This window comes from Oncorhynchus mykiss, chromosome 22 (assembly GCF_013265735.2).
Source record: "Oncorhynchus mykiss isolate Arlee chromosome 22, USDA_OmykA_1.1, whole genome shotgun sequence".
NCBI classification, from domain to species: domain Eukaryota; kingdom Metazoa; phylum Chordata; class Actinopteri; order Salmoniformes; family Salmonidae; genus Oncorhynchus; species Oncorhynchus mykiss.
This window is the reverse complement of record NC_048586.1, coordinates 51,635,077-51,657,855: the sequence shown is the minus strand read 5'-3', so window position 1 is coordinate 51,657,855 and position 22,779 is coordinate 51,635,077. Positions and strand designations below refer to the sequence as shown.

Below are 22,779 nucleotides of genomic sequence, written 5' to 3'. Positions count from 1 at the left end.
TTCAGGTCTCTCCAGAGATGTTCAATTGGGTTCAAGTCCAGGCTCTGGCTGGGCCACTCAAGGACATTCAGGGACTTGTCCCGAAGCCACTCCTGCGTTGTCTTGGCTGTGTGCTTAGGGTCGTTGTCCTGTTGGAAGGTGAACCTTCGCCCCATTCTGAGGTCCTGAGCACTCTCAAGCAGGTTTTCATCAAGGATCTGTCTGAACTTTGCTCTGTTCATCTTTCCCTCAATCCTGACTAGTCTCCCAGTCCCTGCCGCTGAAAAACATCCCCACAGCATCATGCTCTCACCACCATGCTTCACCGTAGGGATGGTGCCAGATTTCCTCCAGACGTGACGCTTGGCATTCAGACCAAAGAGTTCAATCTTGATTTCATCAGACCAGAGACCACCTTTGGGTGCCTTTTGTCAAACTCCAAGCGGGCTGTTATGTGCCTTTTACTGAGGAGTCTGGCCACTCTACCATGAAGGCCTGATTTGTGGAGTGCTTCAGAGATGGGGGAGCCTTCCAGAAGGACAACCATCTCCACACACAGAGGAACTCTGGAGCTCTGTTCACCTCCCTGACCAAGGCCTTTCTCCCAGGCGGCCAGCTCTAGGAAGAGTCTTGGTGGTTCCAAACTTCTTCCATTTCAGAATGATGGAGGCCACTGTGTTCTTGGGGACCTTCAATGCTGCAGAAATGTTTTGGTACCCTTCCCCAGATCTGTGCCTCGACACAATCCTGCCTCTGAGCTCTACAGACAATTCCTTCGACCTCATGGCTTGATTTTTGCTCTGACATGCACTGTCAACTGTGGGACCTTATATAGACAGGTGTGTGCCTTTCCAAATCATGTCCAATCAATTGAATTTACCACAGGTGGACTCCAATCAAGTTGAAGAAACAACTCAAGGGTGATCAATGGAAACAGGATGCACCTGAGCTCAATTTCTCATAGCAAAGGGTCTGAATACTTATGTAAATAAGCTTTCTGATTCTTTAATACATTTTTAAACATTTCTAAAAACCTGTTTTTGTTTTGTCATTATGGGGTATTGTGATGTCATTATGGGGTATTGTGATGTCATTATGGGGTATTGTGTGTAGATTGAGGGGGAAAAAACAATTGAATCCATTTTAGAACAAGGCTGTAACGTAGCAAAATGTGGATTTGGTCAAGGAGTCTGAATACTTTCCAAATGCTCTGTGTCTGTCTCCGGTATAGAGTCATATCTGTCTGTGTCTGTCTCTGGTATGGAGTCATATCTGTCTGTCTCTGGTATGGAGTCATATCTGTCTGTCTCCAGTATGGAGTCATATCTGTCTGTCTCCAGTATGGAGTCATATCTGTCTGTCTCCGGTATAGAGTCATATCTGTCTGTCTCCGGTATAGAGTCATATCTGTCTGTCTCCGGTATAGAGTCATATCTGTCTGTCTCCGGTATGGAGTCATATCTGTCTGTCTCCGGTATGGAGTCATATCTGTCTGTCTCCGGTATGGAGTCATATCTGTCTGTCTCCGGTATAGTCATATCTGTCTGTCTCCGGTATGGAGTCATATCTGTCTGTCTCCGGTATGGAGTCATATCTGTCTGTCTCCGGTATGGAGTCATATCTGTCTGTCTCCGGTATGGAGTCATATCTGTCTGTCTCCGGTATGGAGTCATATCTGTCTGTCTCCGGTATGGAGTCATACCTGTCTGTCTCCGGTATGGAGTCATACCTGTCTGTCTCCGGTATGGAGTCATACCTGTCTGTCTCCGGTATGGAGTCATACCTGTCTGTCTCCGGTATGGAGTCATACCTGTCTGTCTCCGGTATGGAGTCATACCTGTCTGTCTCCGGTATGGAGTCATACCTGTCTGTCTCCGGTATGGAGTCATACCTGTCTGTCTCCGGTATGGAGTCATACCTGTCTGTCTCCGGTATGGAGTCATACCTGTCTGTCTCCGGTATGGAGTCATACCTGTCTGTGTCTGTCTCCGGTATAGAGTCATACCTGTGTGTGTCTGTCTCCGGTATGGAGTCATATCTGTCTGTGTCTGTCTCCGGTATGGAGTCATATCTGTCTGTGTCTGTCTCCGGTATGGAGTCATATCTGTCTGTGTCTGTCTCCGGTATGGAGTCATATCTGTCTGTGTCTGTCTCCGGTATAGAGTCATATCTGTCTGAGTCTGTCTCCGGTATGGAGTCATATGTCTGTCTCCGGTATGGAGTCATATCTGTCTGTGTCTGTCTCCGGTATGTAGTCATATCTGTCTGTGTCTGTCTCCGGTATGGAGTCATATCTGTCTGTGTCTGTCTCCGGTATAGAGTCATATCTGTCTGTGTCTGTCTCCGGTATGGAGTCATATCTGTCTGTGTCTGTCTCCGGTATGGAGTCATATCTGTCTGTGTCTGTCTCCGGTATGGAGTCATATCTATCTGTGTCTGTCTCCGGTATAGAGTCATATCTATCTGTGTCTGTCTCCGGTATAGAGTCATATCTGTCTGTCTCCGGTATAGAGTCATATCTGTCTGTCTCCGGTATAGAGTCATATCTGTCTGTGTCTGTCTCCGGTATAGAGTCATATCTATCTGTGTCTGTCTCCGGTATAGAGTCATATCTGTCTGTCTCCGGTATAGAGTCATATCTGTCTGTCTCCGGTATAGAGTCATATCTGTCTGTCTCCGGTATGGAGTCATACCTGTCTGTCTCCGGTATGGAGTCATACCTGTCTGTCTCCGGTATGGAGTCATACCTGTCTGTCTCCGGTATGGAGTCATACCTGTCTGTCTCCGGTATGGAGTCATACCTGTCTGTCTCCGGTATGGAGTCATACCTGTCTGTCTCCGGTATGGAGTCATACCTGTCTGTCTCCGGTATGGAGTCATACCTGTCTGTCTCCGGTATGGAGTCATACCTGTCTGTCTCCGGTATGGAGTCATACCTGTCTGTCTCCGGTATGGAGTCATACCTGTCTGTGTCTGTCTCCGGTATGGAGTCATATCTGTCTGTGTCTGTCTCCGGTATAGAGTCATATCTATCTGTGTCTGTCTCCGGTATAGAGTCATATCTGTCTGTCTCCGGTATAGAGTCATATCTGTCTGTCTCCGGTATAGAGTCATATCTGTCTGTCTCCGGTATGGAGTCATACCTGTCTGTCTCCGGTATGGAGTCATACCTGTCTGTCTCCGGTATGGAGTCATACCTGTCTGTCTCCGGTATGGAGTCATACCTGTCTGTCTCCGGTATGGAGTCATACCTGTCTGTCTCCGGTATGGAGTCATACCTGTCTGTCTCCGGTATGGAGTCATACCTGTCTGTCTCCGGTATGGAGTCATACCTGTCTGTCTCCGGTATGGAGTCATACCTGTCTGTCTCCGGTATGGAGTCATACCTGTGTGTGTCTGTCTCCGGTATAGAGTCATATCTGTGTGTGTCTGTCTCCGGTATGGAGTCATATCTGTCTGTGTCTGTCTCCAGTATGGAGTCATATCTGTCTGTGTCTGTCTCCGGTATAGAGTCATATCTGTCTGTGTCTGTCTCCGGTATGGAGTCATATCTGTCTGTGTCTGTCTCCGGTATAGAGTCATATCTGTCTGAGTCTGTCTCCGGTATGGAGTCATATGTCTGTCTCCGGTATAGAGTCATATCTGTCTGTGTCTGTCTCCGGTATGGAGTCATATCTGTCTGTCTCCGGTATGGAGTCATATCTGTCTGTCTCCGGTATAGTCATATCTGTCTGTCTCCGGTATAGAGTCATATCTGTCTGTGTCTGTCTCCGGTATGGAGTCATATCTGTCTGTGTCTGTCTCCGGTATAGAGTCATATCTGTGTGTGTCTGTCTCCGGTATGGAGTCATATATGTCTGTGTCTGTCTCCGGTATAGAGTCATATCTGTGTGTGTCTGTCTCCGGTATAGAGTCATATCTGTCTGTCTCCGGTATACAGTCATCTGTCTGTGTCTGTCTCCAGAATAGAGTCATATCTGTCTGTGTCTGTCTCCGGTATAGAGTCATATCTGTGTGTGTCTGTCTCCGGTATGGAGTCATATCTGTCTGTCTCCGGTATGGAGTCATATCTGTCTGTGTCTGTCTCCGGTATGGAGTCATATCTGTCTGTGTCTGTCTCCGGTATAGAGTCATATCTGTCTGTGTCTGTCTCCGGTATGGAGTCATATCTGTCTGTCTCCGGTATGGAGTCATATCTGTCTGTCTCCGGTATGGAGTCATATCTGTCTGTGTCTGTCTCCGGTATAGAGTCATATCTGTCTGTGTCTGTCTCCGGTATAGAGTCATATCTGTCTGTGTCTCCGGTATGGAGTCATATCTGTCTGTGTCTGTCTCCGGTATGGAGTCATATCTGTCTGTGTCTGTCTCCGGTATAGAGTCATATCTGTCTCTGTCTGTCTCCGGTATGGAGTCATATCTATCTGTGTCTGTCTCCGGTATGGAGTCATATCTGTCTGTGTCTGTCTCCGCTATACAGTCATCTGTCTGTGTCTGTCTCCAGAATAGAGTCATATCTGTCTGTCTCCAGAATAGAGTCATATCTGTCTGTCTCCAGTATAGAGTCATATCTGTCTGTGTCTGTCTCCGGTATGGAGTCATATCTGTCTGTGTCTGTCTCTGGTATGGAGTCATATCTGTCTGTCTCCAGTATAGAGTCATATCTGTGTGTGTCTGTCTCCGGTATGGAGTCATATCTGTCTGTCTCCAGTATAGAGTCATATCTGTCTGTGTCTGTCTCCGGTATGGAGTCATATCTGTCTGTCTCCAGTATAGAGTCATATCTGTGTGTGTGTCTGTCTCTGGTATGGAGTCATATCTGTGTGTGTCTGTCTCCAATATAGTCATATATGTTTGTGTCTGTCTCCAGTATAGAGACATATCTGCCTGTCTCCAGTATAGAGACATATCTGTCTGTCTCCAGTATGGAGTCATATCTGTCTGTGTCTGTCTCCGGTATGGAGTCATATCTGTCTGTGTCTGTCTCCAGTATGGAGTCATATCTGTCTGTGTCTGTCTCTGGTATGGAGTCATATCTGTCTGTGTCTGTCTCCAGTATGGAGTCATATCTGTCTCCATTATGGAGTCATATCTGTGTCTGTCTCCGGTATGGAGTCATATCTGTCTCCGGTATGGAGTCATATCTGTCTCCAGTATGGAGTCATATCTGTCTGTGTCTGTCTCCGGTATGGAGTCATATCTGTCTCCGGTATGGAGTCATATCTGTCTCCGGTATGGAGTCATATCTGTCTCCGGTATGGAGTCATATCTGTCTCCGGTATGGAGTCATATCTGTCTGTGTCTGTCTACGGTATGGAGTCATATCTGTCTGTGTCTGTCTCCAGTGGAGAGTCAGGAGCAGGGAAGACCGAGAGTACCAAGCTGCTGCTCCAGTTCCTGTCTGTGATGTCACAGAACTCAGCCGGGACAGCCCACACTGAGAGGAGCACCCGTGTGGAGCAGGCCATTATCCAGAGCAGGTAACTGATTGATTCTATGGACGTCCATGACCCATACAGTTCTGATGGTCGGTGTGTCTCTCGTTACGTTCCCCAGCTAGAAAAACAAACATGTTGCTCAAAAACTAACAAAGAAGTCACTAACAACAACCAAAACCAAACAGGTGTTAGGAGGGGTTCTGAAAGACACTATGGGGGGTCCACTGAACGTTAACTAGCAACAACAACCAAAACCAAACAGGTGTTAGGAGGGGTTCTGAAAGACACTCATGGGGGGTCCACTGAACGTTAACTAGCAACAACAACCAAAACCAAACAGGTGGGGTCTTAGGAGGGGTTCTGAAAGACACTATGGGGGGTCCACTGAACGTTAACTAGCAACAACAACCAAAACCAAACAGGTGTTAGGAGGGGTTCTGAAAGACACTCATTTGGGGTCCACTGAACGTTAACTAGCAACAACAACCAAAACCAAACAGGTCTTAGGAGGGGTTCTGAAAGACACTATGGGGGGTCCACTGAACGTTAACTAGCAACAACAACCAAAACCAAACAGGTGTTAGGAGGGGTTCTGAAAGACACTATGGGGGGTCCACTGAACGTTAACTAGCAACAACAACCAAAACCAAACAGGTGGGGTCTTAGGAGGGGTTCTGAAAGACACTATGGGGGGGTCCACTGAACGTTAACTAGCAACAACAACCAAAACCAAACAGGTGTTAGGAGGGGTTCTGAAAGACACTATGGGGGGTCCACTGAACGTTAACTAGCAACAACAACCAAAACCAAACAGGTGTTAGGAGGGGTTCTGAAAGACACTCATGGGGGGTCCACTGAACGTTAACTAGCAACAACAACCAAAACCAAACAGGTGTTAGGAGGGGTTCTGAAAGACACTCATGGGGGGTCCACTGAACGTTAACTAGCAACAACAACCAAAACCAAACAGGTGTTAGGAGGGGTTCTGAAAGACACTATGGGGGGTCCACTGAACGTTAACTAGCAACAACAACCAAAACCAAACAGGTGTTAGGAGGGGTTCTGAAAGACACTATGGGGGGTCCACTGAACGTTAACTAGCAACAACAACCAAAACCAAACAGGTGGGGTCTTAGGAGGGGTTCTGAAAGACACTATGGGGGGGTCCACTGAACGTTAACTAGCAACAACAACCAAAACCAAACAGGTGTTAGGAGGGGTTCTGAAAGACACTATGGGGGGTCCACTGAACGTTAACTAGCAACAACAACCAAAACCAAACAGGTGTTAGGAGGGGTTCTGAAAGACACTCATGGGGGGTCCACTGAACGTTAACTAGCAACAACAACCAAAACCAAACAGGTGTTAGGAGGGGTTCTGAAAGACACTCATGGGGGGTCCACTGAACGTTAACTAGCAACAACAACCAAAACCAAACAGGTGGGGTCTTAGGAGGGGTTCTGAAAGACACTCATGGGGGGTCCACTGGAAGTTAACTAGCAACAACAACCAAAACCAAACAGGTGTTAGGAGGGGTTCTGAAAGACACTATGGGGGGTCCACTGAACGTTAACTAGCAACAACAACCAAAACCAAACAGGTGTTAGGAGGGGTTCTGAAAGACACTATGGGGGGTCCACTGAACGTTAACTAGCAACAACAACCAAAACCAAACAGGTGTTAGGAGGGGTTCTGAAAGACACTATGGGGGGGTCCACTGAACGTTAACTAGCAACAACAACCAAAACCAAACATGTGTTAGGAGGGGTTCTGAAAGACACTATGGGGGGTCCACTGAATGTTAACTAGCAACAACAACCAAAACCAAACAGGTGTTAGGAGGGGTTCTGAAAGACACTATGGGGGGGTCCACTGAACGTTAACTAGCAACAACAACCAAAACCAAACAGGTGTTAGGAGGGGTTCTGAAAGACACTCATGGGGGGTCCACTGAACGTTAACTAGCAACAACAACCAAAACCAAACAGGTGTTAGGAGGGGTTCTGAAAGACACTATGGGGGGTCCACTGAACGTTAACTAGCAACAACAACCAAAACCAAACAGGTGTTAGGAGGGGTTCTGAAAGACACTATGGGGGGTCCACTGAACGTTAACTAGCAACAACAACCAAAACCAAACAGGTGGGGTCTTAGGAGGGGTTCTGAAAGACACTATGGGGGGGGGTCCACTGAACGTTAACTAGCAACAACAACCAAAACCAAACAGGTGTTAGGAGGGGTTCTGAAAGACACTATGGGGGGTCCACTGAACGTTAACTAGCAACAACAACCAAAACCAAACAGGTGGGTTCTTAGGAGGGGTTCTGAAAGACACTATGGGGGGGTCCACTGAACGTTAACTAGCAACAACAACCAAAACCAAACAGGTGTTAGGAGGGGTTCTGAAAGACACTATGGGGGGTCCACTGGAAGTTAACTAGCAACAACAACCAAAACCAAACAGGTGTTAGGAGGGGTTCTGAAAGACACTATGGGGGGTCCACTGAACGTTAACTAGCAACAACAACCAAAACCAAACAGGTCTTAGGAGGGGTTCTGAAAGACACTATGGGGGGTCCACTGAACGTTAACTAGCAACAACAACCAAAACCAAACAGGTGTTAGGAGGGGTTCTGAAAGACACTATGGGGGGTCCACTGAACGTTAACTAGCAACAACAACCAAAACCAAACAGGTGTTAGGAGGGGTTCTGAAAGACACTATGGGGGGTCCACTGAACGTTAACTAGCAACAACAACCAAAACCAAACAGGTGTTAGGAGGGGTTCTGAAAGACACTATGGGGGGTCCACTGAACGTTAACTAGCAACAACAACAAAAACCAAACAGGTGTTAGGAGGGGTTCTGAAAGACACTATGGGGGGGTCCACTGAACGTTAACTAGCAACAACAACCAAAACCAAACAGGTGGGGTCTTAGGAGGGGTTCTGAAAGACACTCATGGGGGGTCCACTGAACGTTAACTAGCAACAACAACCAAAACCAAACAGGTGTTAGGAGGGGTTCTGAAAGACACTCATGGGGGGTCCACTGAACGTTAACTAGCAACAACAACCAAAGCCAAACAGGTGTTAGGAGGGGTTCTGAAAGACAGTATGGGGGGGTCCACTGAACGTTAACTAGCAACAACAACCAAAACCAAACAGGTGTTAGGAGGGGTTCTGAAAGACACTATGGGGGGGTCCACTGAACGTTAACTAGCAACAACAACTGGGACCTAAAAGACACCCACCATGAGTGCCCACTACATTTACCCAAGAAGAGACAAACAGAAGGAAAAACCACACAATTTAAAGACAGGAAGTAAATCTAAAAGTGGAGCAAAACGAAACCAGGGAAATCAGATAAAGGATGTGACCCTCCACATCTATCAAGACAACTGGAGGTGTTTACCCTCCACATCTATCAAGACAACTGGAGGTGTTGACCCTCCACATCTATCAAGACAACTGGAGGTGTTGACCCTCCACATCTATCAAGACAACTGGAGGTGTTGACCCTCCACATCTATCAAGACAACTGGAGGTGTTGACCCTCCACATCTATCAAGACAACTAAAGATGTTGACCCTCCACATCTCTCAAGACAACTAAAGGAGTTGACCCTCCACATCTATCAAGACAACTAAAGGAGTTAACCCTCCACATCTATCAAGACAACTAGAGGAGTTGACCCTCCACATCTCTCAAGACAACTAAAGGAGTTGACCCTCCACATCTATCAAGACAACTAAAGGAGTTGACCCTCCACATCTATCAAGACAACTAAAGGAGTTGACCCTCCACATCTATCAAGACAACTAGAGGAGTTGACCCTCCACATCTATCAAGACAACTGGAGGTGTTGACCCTCCACATCTATCAAGACAACTGGAGGTGTTGACCCTCCACATCTCTCAAGACAACTAAAGGAGTTGACCCTCCACATCTATCAAGACAACTAAAGGAGTTGACCCTCCACATCTATCAAGACAACTAAAGGAGTTAACCCTCCACATCTATCAAGTCAACTGGAGCAGTGGGCCAGACACTCTTAAATAACACCTGGGCCAGCACAGGTGAAACACCTTCCCACTAACGAGATGGACAAGCCAGCACAGGTGTAACACATACTGACTAACGAGGTGACACCAATCGGTGCGCCCTATGTGCTAACGAGCTATACGTGCTAAAGTCCAACCTCAAAACATAATTGGAAAAACCAAAGCCTGTAACACTCTCTCTCTCTGTCTCTCTCTCTGTCTCTCTCTCTGTCTCTCTCTCTGTCTCTCTCTCTGTCTCTCTCTCTCTCTCTCTCTGTCTCTCTCTCTGTCTCTCTCCAGCCCCATCATGGAGGCGTTTGGGAATGCCAAGACGATGTACAACAACAACTCTTCCCGCTTTGGGAAGTTTATCCAGCTCCACTTCTCCCAGAGTGGGAACATCCAGGGAGGATGTATCATAGACTGTATCCCTAAAACACTGTGTCTCACTCTCACACACACTCTCACACTGTCTGTGTTCTCCTTAACTTCACACCTTCAGATTTACTTGAAAAGAACCGTGTGGTGAGACAGAACCCTGGAGAGAGGAACTATCATATCTTCTATGCTCTGCTGGCCGGGGCCGACAAGAACCACAGAGGTTGTAACCTTCCTGTTGAGACTCCTACACTAGAGGACAGTTATAACATAGCATCCTAACCTTCCTGTAGAGACTCCTACACTAGAGGACAGTTATAACACAGCATCCTAACCTTCCTATTGAGACTCCTACACTAGAGGACAGTTATAACACAGCAACCTAACCTTCCTGTAGAGACTCCTACACTAGAGGACAGTTATAACACAGCATCCTAACCTTCCTATCGAGACTCCTACACTAGAGGACAGTTAACACAGCAGAGATGGAACCACAGGTTTAAAAGTGGTGTGGCAAAATGTATATGTCTTTTTCTGGAGCCTGTAGTTTTTCCTGATCATGACCTGGTTGGGTAAAACTCTGGGTCCTATTTGTAGGTCATGACAAAATGTTATTATAGATGGCTTCTCTTTTCATCTGTGCTATGACTAGATGACTGGAGTTTTTCTTGTCGGGTCATGTGAATTGGAAACACTCCTGGCCTTAGTTGGATCAATCCCTTTCAAATTACCACAAACCTGTTATTATCCATTCTGATATCAAAAGAGCCAGAGACAACAACCTCCACGGACAACATGCTCTGTAGTTTAGTGAACTACTATAGAACAGGAACACGCACCAGTCCAATAATGTAAACAGGAACACACACCAGTCCAATAATGTTAACAGGAACACACACCAGTCCAATACTGTTAACAGGAACACACACCAGTCCAATAATGTTAACAGGAACACACACCAGTCCAATAATGTTAACAGGAACACACACCAGTCCAATAATGTTAACAGGAACACACACCAGTCCAATAATGTTAACAGGAACACACACCAGTCCAATAATGTTAACAGGAACACACACCAGTCCAATAATGTTAACAGGAACACACACCAGTCCAATAATGTAAACAGGAACACACACCAGTCCAATACTGTTAACAGGAACACACACCAGTCCAATAATGTTAACAGGAACACACACCAGTCCAATAATGTTAACAGGAACACACACCAGTCCAATAATGTTAACAGGAACACACCCCAGTCCAATACTGTTAACAGGAACACACCCCAGTCCAATACTGTTAACAGGAACACACCCCAGTCCAATAATGTTAACAGGAACACACACCAGTCCAATAATGTTAGCAGGAACACACACCAGTCCAATAATGTTAGCAGGAACACACACCAGTCCAATAATGTTAACAGGAACACACACCAGTCCAATAATGTTAACAGGAACACACACCAGTCCAATAATGTTAGCAGGAACACACACCAGTCCAATAATGTTAGCAGGAACACACACCAGTCCAATAATGTTAACAGGAACACACACCAGTCCAATAATGTTAACAGGAACACATCTCAGTCCAATACTGTTAACAGGAACACACACCAGTCCAATACTGTTAACAGGAACACACACCAGTCCAATAATGTTAACAGGAACACACACCAGTCCAATAATGTTAACAGGAACACACACCAGTCCAATAATGTTAACAGGAACACACACCAGTCCAATAATGTTAACAGGAACACACACCAGTCCAATAATGTTAACAGGAACACACACCAGTCCAATAATGTTAACAGGAACACACACCAGTCCAATAATGTTAACAGGAACACACACCAGTCCAATAATGTTAACAGGAACACACACCAGTCCAATAATGTTAACAGGAACACACCAGTTTTTCAAATAGAAAGAACAATCATCATTAGGATTCGTTAATGATCAATTACCATGTCAATAGTTTCACAACGTTAGTATTTTTAAAGGTGTATGTTTTGTTATATGAATGTCAGAATTTATTAATAATTAACACACTGAACAATAACTCATTTGCCTGTTTGTTTCATGTGGGTAAACTGGGGGTGTTTCTTCAGTTTGATAAGTTGCCCTGTTAACCTATCTGGGGTTGACAGGGCAGCTCTGAGGTCGTGCTGGCTGTCCCAGTTTGTTTCTGCTTTTAGTTTTCAGCACGGCCGTAGCAGAGAAACCACTTTCACACAGATAGGTAGTGCTGAACGGTAACATGACAGGCGAGAGCAGGATACTCTCCCACTCCGCTGCACCAGAACAGTGGCAGCATCGTTTCCGGGCATGCTCAGTCCGCCGTCCAATGACAGCTCCGCCAGCTGATCCTCTTCGTTGCTTGGTGATGTGACGCTTGCCGTCCTTACTCGAAAGGGGTTCCGTATCCAGTCTTCTTGTCTCATGTTCTCCTCCGGGAAGTAGTCGCAAAACTTTCCCAACATCTTGACAAGATGCTGTTTTAACGTATTTAAAAAAAATTCAGTGTGTCTTTTGTTGATCAGATTCTGAATCTCGAAATCCGCATGTCAATCCTCCTGTTAGAAACGGTAAGCTTCATCTTGAAGGTCATCCACTTTGTCCCTCTGTCCAAATCGATGGTTCCCATTCCCTTTCTTTGACACATTGAGCGAATTCAGATGATCTAAACTACCCGCCAGGTAGGCAACCTGCGCGAGCCGTTCCTCAGTGGCGGGTTTAGGTAGAGGCAGACGCCCAGGGCGGCACCTGCGCGAGCCGTTCCTCAGTGGCGGGTTTGGGTAGAGGCAGACACCCAGGGCGGCACCTGCACGAGCCGTTCCTCAGTGGTGGGTTTAGGTAGAGGCAGACACCCAGGGCGGCACCTGCGCGAGCCGTTCCTCAGTGGCGGGTTTGGGTAGAGGCAGACACCCAGGGCGGCACCTGCGCAAGCCGTTCCTCAGTGGCGGGTTTGGGTAGAGGCAGACACCCAGGGCGGCACCTGCACGAGCCGTTCCTCAGTGGTGTGTTTAGGTAGAGGCAGACGCCCAGGGCGGCACCTGCGCGAGCCGTTCCTCACAATCAAATGTTCAGCCAGAGGTGACTTGGAAACGCAGAAATGTCTGCCTAAAGTTTACAAAAAACTATCCCAAACCTTTACCCCTGGATAAAGTGGACCTCTGCATGATATAGCACCTGCTGGAGCTCGTTCTCCATTATCCCTTTAGAAGGCCTGGAAACACCTGCTGGAGCTCGTTCCCCATTATCCCTTTAGAAGGAATGGAAACACCTTTTTGATATAGTCGACAGACTGGATCACATCCTGGAGAGTGGCGTGGAGCTCAGGCACCTTGTCCTTCGCTGCCTCCCTGTGTAGGAAGCAGTTGTTCCACGTCACACTCGGTTCTCTCTCCAGGATCTGCTTTACTACCCCGGAGTGCTTTCCAGTCATGGCAGCTGCCCCATCAGTGGTCACACCAACGCACCCATCCCTGACCAATCCCACGGAGCCCAGGTACAGATCCACTGTGTTAAAGACAGCCTCTGGCCAGTCCCACGGAGCCCAGGTACAGATCCACTGTGTTAAAGACAGCCTCTGGCCAGTCCCACGGAGCCCAGGTACAGATCCACTGTGTTAAAGACAGCCTCTGGCCAGTCCCACGGAGCCCAGGTACAGATCCACTGTGTTAAAGAAAGCCTCTGGCCAGTCCCACGGAGCCCAGGTACAGATCCACTGTGTTAAAGACAGCCTCTGGCCAGTCCCACGGAGCCCAGGTACAGATCCACTGTGTTAAAGAGCCTCTGTGGTGGTGGTGGACAAATCAGCACTGGAAGGGAACTGTTCCTCGATGTTAATAATTATCCCAGACACTGGAAGGGAACTGTTCCTCGATGTTAATAATTATCCCAGACACTGGAAGGGAACTGTTCCTCGATGTTAATAATTATCCCAGACACTGGAAGGGAACTGCTCCTCGATGTTAATAATTATCCCAGACACTGGAAGGGAACTGTTCCTCAATGTTAATAATTATCCCAGACACTGGAAGGGAACTGCTCCTCGATGTTAATAATTATCCCAGACACTGGAAGGGAACTGCTCCTCGATGTTAATAATTATCCCAGACACTGGAAGGGAACTGCTCCTCGATGTTAATAATTATCCCAGACACTGGAAGGGAACTGCTCCTCGATGTTAATAATTATCCCAGACACTGGAAGGGAACTGTTCCTCGATGTTAATAATTATCCCAGACACTGGACGGGAACTGTTCCTCAATGTTAATAATTATCCCAGACACTGGAAGGGAACTGTTCCTCGATGTTAATAATTATCCCAGACACTGGAAGGGAACTGTTCCTTGATGTTAATAATTATCCCAGACACTGGAAGGGAACTGCTCCTCGATGTTAATAATTATCCCAGACACTGGAAGGGAACTGTTCCTCAATGTTAATAATTATCCCAGACACTGGAAGGGAACTACTCCTCGATGTTAATAATTATCCCAGACACTGGAAGGGAACTGTTCCTCGATGTTAATAATTATCCCAGACACTGGAAGGGAACTGTTCCTCAATGTTAATAATTATCCCAGACACTGGAAGGGAACTACTCCTCGATGTTAATAATTATCCCAGACACTGGAAGGGAACTGTTCCTCAATGTTAATAATTATCCCAGACACTGGAAGGGAACTACTCCTCGATGTTAATAATTATCCCAGACACTGGAAGGGAACTGTTCCTCGATGTTAATAATTATCCCAGACACTGGAAGGGAACTGTTCCTCAATGTTAATAATTATCCCAGACACTGGAAGGGAACTGCTCCTCGATGTTAATAATTATCCCAGACACTGGAAGGGAACTGTTCCTCGATGTTAATAATTATCCCAGACACTGGAAGGGAACTGTTCCTCAATGTTAATAATTATCCCAGACGTGTCTGACATAGACCCATTAGAATGGCACTGTTAGCCACATCTGTGGATTCATCAAGCTGCAGTGTGTAATGGCCGTTTTCACTGATGCGCTCTGATGTCTGGCGTGTTATGTCCTCAGACATGTCCTGGATTCTCCTCATGGTGTCCTCTCTGATGTCTGGCGTGTTATGTCCTCAGACATGTCCTGGATTCTCCTCCTCATGGTGTCCTCAGACATGTCCTGGATTCTCCTCCTCATGGTGACCTCAGACATGTCCTGGATTCTCCTCCTCATGGTGACCTCAGACATGTCCTGGATTCTCCTCCTCATGGTGACCTCAGACATGTCCTGGATTCTCCTCCTCATGGTGTTCTCAGACATGTCCTGGATCCTCCTCATGGTGTCCTACTACATGTCCTGGATTCTCCTCCTCATGGTGTCCTACTACATGTCCTGGATTCTCCTCCTCATGGTGACCTCAGACATGTCCTGGATTCTCCTCCTCATGGTGTTCTCAGACATGTCCTGGATCCTCCTCATGGTGTCCTCAGACATGTCCTGGATTCTCCTCCTCATGGTGTCCTCAGACATGTCCTGGATTCTCCTCCTCATGGTGACCTCAGACATGTCCTGGATTCTCCTCCTCATGGTGTTCTCAGACATGTCCTGGATCCTCCTCATGGTGACCTCAGACATGTCCTGGATTCTCCTCCTCATGGTGACCTCTGATGTCTGGTGTGTTCCTCATGGTGTCCTCTGATGTCTGGTGTGTTCCTCATGGTGTCATTGGATAGGTGTATGATGGTTTTTAGTTTGTTGGCGACAGACTCTCCCAAGATTTCAGTGCACATATCAATCGCAGCAGGAAGTATGAGATCCTCTGCGCTGGTGTGGGCTTTTTTTTGCACTTACCTTGTGGCCCAGCGCATTGCTATGATGCATACGTTCTTCAATGAATCTTGGACACCAGCTGGCTTATCATTGTGTCTTGGATTGCTTGGTGGCCAGATGTCTTTTTCGTTTTAGGGGAGGGGTTTATTTAAGATGCTTTTTGAAGAGGTAGTATTTCAGGTGTTTTCAGAAACATGGGTAGGGACTCTGCTGTCCTAACGTCAGGGGGAAGATGGGTAGGGACTCTGCTGTCCTAACGTCAGGGGGAAGATGGGTAGGGACTCTGCTGTCCTAACGTCAGGGGGAAGATGGGTAGGGACTCTGCTGTCCTAACGTCAGGGGGAAGATGGGTAGGGACTCTGCTGTCCTAACGTCAGGGGGAAGATGGGTAGGGACTCTGCTGTCCTAACGTCAGGGGGAAGATGGGTAGGGACTCTGCTGTCCTAACGTCAGGGGGAAGATGGGTAGGGACTCTGCTGTCCTAACGTCAGGGGGAAGATGGGTAGGGACTCTGCTGTCCTAACGTCAGGGGGAAGATGGGTAGGGACTCTGCTGTCCTAACGTCAGGGGGAAGATGGGTAGGGACTCTGCTGTCCTAACGTCAGGGGGAAGATGGGTAGGGACTCTGCTGTCCTAACGTCAGGGGGAAGATGGGTAGGGACTCTGCTGTCCTAACGTCAGGGGGAAGATGGGTAGGGACTCTGCTGTCCTAACGTCAGGGGGAAGATGGGTAGGGACTCTGCTGTCCTAACGTCAGGGGGAAGATGGGTAGGGACTCTGCTGTCCTAACGTCAGGGGGAAGATGGGTAGGGACTCTGCTGTCCTAACGTCAGGGGGAAGATGGGTAGGGACTCTGCTGTCCTAACGTCAGGGGGAAGATGGGTAGGGACTCTGCTGTCATAACGTCAGGGGGAAGATGGGTAGGGACTCCCCCGTACTAACGTCAGGGGGAAGATGGGTAGGGACTCCCCCGTCCTAACGTCAGGGGGAAGATGGGTAGGGACTCTGCTGTCCTAACGTCAGGGGGAAGATGGGTAGGGACTCCCCCGTCCTAACGTCAGGGGGAAGATGGGTAGGGACTCCCCCGTCCTAACGTCAGGGGGAAGATGGGTAGGGACTCCCCCGTCCTAACGTCAGGGGGAAGATGGGTAGGGACTCCCCCGTCCTAACGTCAGGGGGAAGCTGGTTCCACCATTGGGGTGCCAGGACAAAAAAAGAGCTTAGACTGAGCTTCATTTACACAGGCAGTCCGATTCTGGTCTTTTTCCAATAGTTGGGCTCCTGTGTAACCGCAGCCTTTGTGTCTCTAGAAAAGGTACATTTCCTGAAGAAAAATGTGTGTGCTTGCTTCAGCTGTGTGTGTGTGCTTGCTTCAGCTGTGTGTGTGTGTGCTTGCTTCAGCTGTGTGTGTGTGTGTGCTTGCTTCAGCTGTGTGTGTGTGTGTGTGTGCTTGCTTCAGCTGTGTGTGTGTGTGTGTGTGCTTGCTTCAGCTGTGTGTGTGTGTGCTTGCTTCAGCTGTGTGTGTGTGTGTGTGTGTGCTTGCTTCAGCTGTGTGTGTGTGTGTGCTTGCTTCAGCTGTGTGTGTGTGTGTGTGTGCTTGCTTCAGCTGTGTGTGTGTGTGTGTGTGTGTGTGTGCTTGCTTCAGCTGTGTGTGTGTGTGTGTGTGCTTGCTTCAGCTGTGTGTGTGTGTGTGTGTGTGCTTGCTTCAGCTGTGTGTGTGTGTGTGTGTGCTTGCTTCAGCTGTGTGTGTGTGTGTGTGTGCTTGCTTCAGCTGTGTGTGTGTGTGTGCTTGCTTCAGCTGTGTGTGTGTGTGTGTGCTTGCTTCAGCTGTGTGTGTGTGTGTGTGCTTGCTTCAGCTGTCTAAAGTTATTTTCTGTCTGTGTTCCAGAGCTGTACTTCCTGTCAGAGGGCCCAGAGTCATACCACTACCTGAGTCAGTCTGGCTGTGTGAAGGACAGGAGTCTAGATGACCTGAAGCTATATGACAGTTTTATGGTGAGATTGACTGGTCTATGGGTTATAGCTCTATGGGTTATAGCTCTATGGGTTATAGCTCTATGGGTTATAGCTCTATGGGTTATAGCTCTATGGGTTATAGCTCTCTGTTTTATAGCTCTATGGGTTATAGCTCTATGGGTTATAGCTCTATGGGTTATAGCTCTATATGTTTTATAGCTCTAAACGTTATAGCTCTATGTTTTATAGCTCTATATGTTTTATAGCTCTAAACGTTATAGCTCTATGTTTTATAGCTCTATGTGTTATAGCTCTATATGTGTTATAGCTCTGTATGGGTTATAGCTCTATATGGGTTATAGCTCTGTATGGGTTATAGCTCTATATGGGTTATAGCTCTATATGGGTTATAGCTCTATATGTTTTATAGCTCTATATGTTTTATAGCTCTATATGGGTTATAGCTCTATATGGGTTATAGCTCTATATGTTATAGAGTCATTCTGAATGTGAGGAGTCTAGATGACCTGAATCGATATGACAGTGTTCTGGTGAGATTGACTGGTCTGTATGGTCGGGACAACATGCTCTACCTTATCATGCCACCAGAGGGCACCATAACCATTATAAACACTACAGGCCTAGTCTTGATAGACACAGTCTATGAGCTCAGCAAACATGTAAACATATGGGCCTGTATTCAACAACATTCACAGAGGAGGAGTGCTGATCTAGGATCAGGTCCCCCGTCCATGTGGTCTGTTTCATTATGATCTAGGATCAGGTCCCCCCCTCTCCATGTAATGTGATTCATTATGATCTAGGATCAGGTCCCTCCTCTCCATGTGGTCTGTTTCATTATGATATAGGATCAGCTCTCTCCTCTCCATGTAATGTGATTCATTATGATCTAGGATCAGGTCCCCCCCTCTCCATGTAATGTGATTCATTATGATCTAGGATCAGGTCCCCCCTCTCCATGTGGTCTGTGTTCAGTAGGTCTCTCAACCAGACTGTGTTCAGCAGGTCTCTCAACCAGTCTGTGTTCAGCAGGTCTCTCAACCAGTCTGTGTTCAGCAGGTCTCTCAAGCAGTCTGTGTTCAGCAGGTCTCTCAACCAGTCTGTGTTCAGCAGGTCTCTCAACCAGTCTGTGTTCAGCAGGTCTCTCAAGCAGTCTGTGTTCAGCAGGTCTCTCAACCAGTCTGTGTTCAGCAGGTCTCTCAACCAGTCTGTGTTCAGCAGGTCTCTCAACCAGTCTGTGTTCAGCAGGTCTCTCAACCAGTCTGTGTTCAGCAGGTCTCTCAACCAGTCTGTGTTCAGCAGGTCTCTCAACCAGTCTGTGTTCAGCAGGTCTCTCAAGCAGTCTGTGTTCAGCAGGTCTCTCAAGCAGTCTGTGTTCAGCAGGTCTCGCAACCAGTCTGTGTTCAGCCGGTCTCTCAACCAGTCTGTGTTCAGCCGGTCTCTCAACCAGTCTGTGTTCAGTAGGTCTCTCAACCAGTCTGTGTCTCTGCTGCTACCAGGAGGCTCTAAAGGTGATGCAGTTCAGTGATGAGGAGATGCGTGACGTCTTCAAGCTGCTGTCTGCTGTTCTCCTGATGGGGAACATAGAGTTCATGACGGCTGGAGGAGCACAGATCACCTCTAAAGGAGGTGAGAACAGAGCCTGTTCTACATGTTCTATGCAGATCTGACAGGGAGGGTGGTTCTCCTCACCTTCTCCTCACCTTCTCCTCACCTTCTCCTCACCCTCTCCTCACTCTCTCCTCACTCTCTCCTCACCCTCTCCTCACCCTCTCCTCACCCTCTCCTCACTCTCTCCTCACTCTCTCCTCACTCTCTCCTCACTCTCTCCTCACTCTCTCCTCACTCTCTCCTCACTCTCTCCTCTCCTCACCTTCTCCTCACTCTCTCCCCACCCCGGCCCTCCTGAGGAAGCGTTGCTTCAGTGAAGAGCGAACGCCGAACACGCAGTGACATGCTCTAGAGGCCCTTTGTTACCTGATCTGACCCCGTTTCCAGAGCACCAGGAACAAATCCACACGTCATAATGTTGGATCTAGTAACAGCGTGTGGCATTAATACCAGCAATAAGATTTAAACCGCCACACATTCCACACAGCAATCAGCTCCTCTTCGTTCCTTAATTATTCTGTCCAAACTGCTCAGTCTGGCCGTCTCTGGTGACGTCTGGCCGTCTCTGGTGACGTCTGGCCGTCTCTGGTGACGTCTGGCCGTCTCTGGTGACGTCTGGCCGTCTCTGGTGACACCTGGCCGTCTCTGGTGACGCCTGGCCGTCTCTGGTGACGCCTGGCCGTCTCTGGTGACGCCTGGCCGTCTCTGGTGACGCCTGGCCGTCTCTGGTGACGCCTGGCCGTCTGTCTCTCTCTCTCCAGTGGTCAGTAATGTCAGTGATCTGCTGGGCCTGGACTCGTTCCAGCTGTCTGAGGTTTTGACCCAGAGGTCCATGATCCTGAGAGGAGAGGAAATCTGTTCACCCCTCACTGTGGAACAGGTAAGATGCCCTACTGTCACGCCCTGCTACCGTGCCCTGCCCTGCTACCCTGCCCTGCCCTACTACCCTGCCCTATTGTCACGCCCTGCTAGCCTGCCCTGCTACCGTGCCTTGCCCTACTACCCTGCCCTATTGTCACGCCCTGCTAGCCTGCCCTGCTACCGTGCCCTGCCCTACTACCCTGCCCTATTGTCACGCCCTGCTAGCCTGCCCTGCTACCCTGCCCTGCTATCACGCCCTGCCCTGCTACTGTGCCCTGCCCTACTGTCACGCCCTGCTACCCTGCCCTGCTACCGTGCCCTGCCCTACTACCCTGCCCTATTGTCACGCCCTGCTAGCCTGCCCTGCTACCGTACCCTGCCCTACTACCCTGCCCTATTGTCACGCCCTGCTACCGTGCCCTGCCCTACTACCCTGCCCTATTGTCACGCCCTGCTAGCCTGCCCTGCTACCCTGCCCTGCTATCACGCCCTGCCCTGCTACTGTGCCCTGCCCTACTGTCACGCCCTGCTACCCTGCCCTGCTACCGTGCCCTGCCCTGCTACCGTGCCCTGCCCTGCTACCGTGCCCTGCCCTGCTACCGTGCCCTGCCCTGCTACCGTGCCCTGCCCTGCTACCGTGCCCTGCCCTGCTTTCACACCCTGCCCTGCTGATCCTACCCTACTGGCCCTGACCATTCCCATCCCTGTCTGAGCTGACACAGCTTGATACAGTTACAGTTGTCTCCATGCCACTCACCTTGTCCCGCTGTTAGACATGAGGCGAATTCAATGAAGAGAATCTGTTTTGAAAAGGAATAAAACTATTCTCTTTTGCCCATTGAGAACACACCGTGGCCTCAATCTATTTGATTTTTATTTCACCTTTATTTAACCTGCCCTGCTGTTATCTAATGCTCCCAATGCCTCTCTCTCTCACTGTAAATCCCTTGCGTGACTTGCACCATTTCCTGTCCTTTGTGTGCCAAATTCCTCATACAATAAACCCCAGTGATAATGATCTGTCAGTAGCACAATAGAGGTACAGACTGGGGCGCAGTAACACATCTTCCACTCTAGGGGCAGTGTAATACACAACTGTTACCAACATTGGACAGCTGAACTATTACCCCCAGGTTGGCTTTAACTAGCCACAGTATCTCATTTGGATGAATAAGTGATAAATGTATTCAGTGATTTAGATTAAATAAATTGCTGTATCTGCAGTCTTCTTTACATCTAAACATCTGATGTTTGAATTATGGGAAACTGTTATTCTTGGGACGTGAGTCGGCTGCCCAAGGAATTGTGATGGCCACACGACGATTTAAACAAAGACTCCAGACCAGGTGTCTCTCTCGCTCTCCTCTCCTCTCTCTGCCTGCCTGTCAGCCAGACAACCAACCAACCAATCAGCCAACGAGCGAGCCAAACAATCAACTAGCCAACCAACCAACCCTGGTCATAACCTGAACCATCAGCCATCCTGACGTCTAACCCATATCCCTGGTCATAACCTGGACAAACAGCCATCCTAACGTCTAACCCATATCCCTGGTCATAACCTGGACAAACAGCCATCCTGACGTCTAACCCATATCCCTGGTCATAACCTGGACAAACAGCCATCCTGACGTCTAACCCATATCCCTGGTTATAACCTGGACAAACAGCCATCCTGACGTCTAACCCATATCCCTGGTCATAACCTGGACGAACAGCCATCCTAACGTCTAACCCATATCCCTGGTCATAACCTGGACAAACAGCCATCCTGAAGTCTAACCCATATCCCTGGTCATAACCTGGACAAACAGCCATCCTAACGTCTAACACATATCCCTGGTCATAACCTGGACAAACAGCCATCCTGACGTCTAACCCATATCCCTGGTCATAACATGGACAAACAGCCATCCTGACGTCTAACCCATATCCCTGGTCATAACATGGACAAACAGCCATCCTGACGTCTAACCCATATCCCTGTTCATAACCTGGACAAACAGCCATCCTGACGTCTAACCCATATCCCTGGTCATAACCTGGACAAACAGCCATCCTGACGTCTAACCCATATCCCTGGTCATAACCTGGACAAACAGCCATCCTGACGTCTAACCCATATCCCTGGTCATAACCTGGACAAACAGCCATCCTGACGTCTAACCCATATCCCTGGTCATAACCTGGACAAACAGCCATCCTGACGTCTAACCCATATCCCTGGTCATAACCTGGACAAACAGCCATCCTGACGTCTAACCCATATCCCTGGTCATAACCTGGACAAACAGCCATCCTGACGTCTAACCCATATCCCTGGTCATAACCTGGACAAACAGCCATCCTGACGTCTAACCCATATCCCTGGTCATAACCTGGACAAACAGCCATCCTGACGTCTAACCCATATCCCTGGTCATAACCTGGACAAACAGCCATCCTGACGTCTAACCCATATCCCTGGTCATAACCTGGACAAACAGCCATCCTGACGTCTAACCCATATCCCTGGTCATAACCTGGACAAACAGCCATCCTGACGTCTAACCCATATCCCTGGTCATAACCTGGACAAACAGCCATCCTGACGTCTAACCCATATCCCTGGTCATAACCTGGGCAAACAGCCATCCTGACGTCTAACCCATATCCCTGGTCATAACCTGGACAAACAG

General features: G+C 48.3%; 1 protein-coding gene across 3 annotated transcripts in view; it reads left to right on the top strand.

Moving 5' to 3' along the window:
* The window catches only part of myo10l3 (myosin X, like 3), a 186,610-nt gene that overhangs the window by 41,530 nt on the left and 122,301 nt on the right, over window positions 1-22,779 (top strand). For all 3 annotated transcript variants that reach the window (XM_036959515.1, XM_036959516.1, XM_036959514.1), the window contains 6 exons: window positions 5,322-5,456; window positions 9,756-9,880; window positions 9,958-10,056; window positions 17,541-17,647; window positions 19,129-19,258; window positions 20,002-20,120. In XM_036959515.1, coding sequence (XP_036815410.1) covers window positions 5,322-5,456; window positions 9,756-9,880; window positions 9,958-10,056; window positions 17,541-17,647; window positions 19,129-19,258; window positions 20,002-20,120 — 715 coding nt within the window. The remainder of the gene's footprint in view (window positions 1-5,321; window positions 5,457-9,755; window positions 9,881-9,957; window positions 10,057-17,540; window positions 17,648-19,128; window positions 19,259-20,001; window positions 20,121-22,779) is intronic.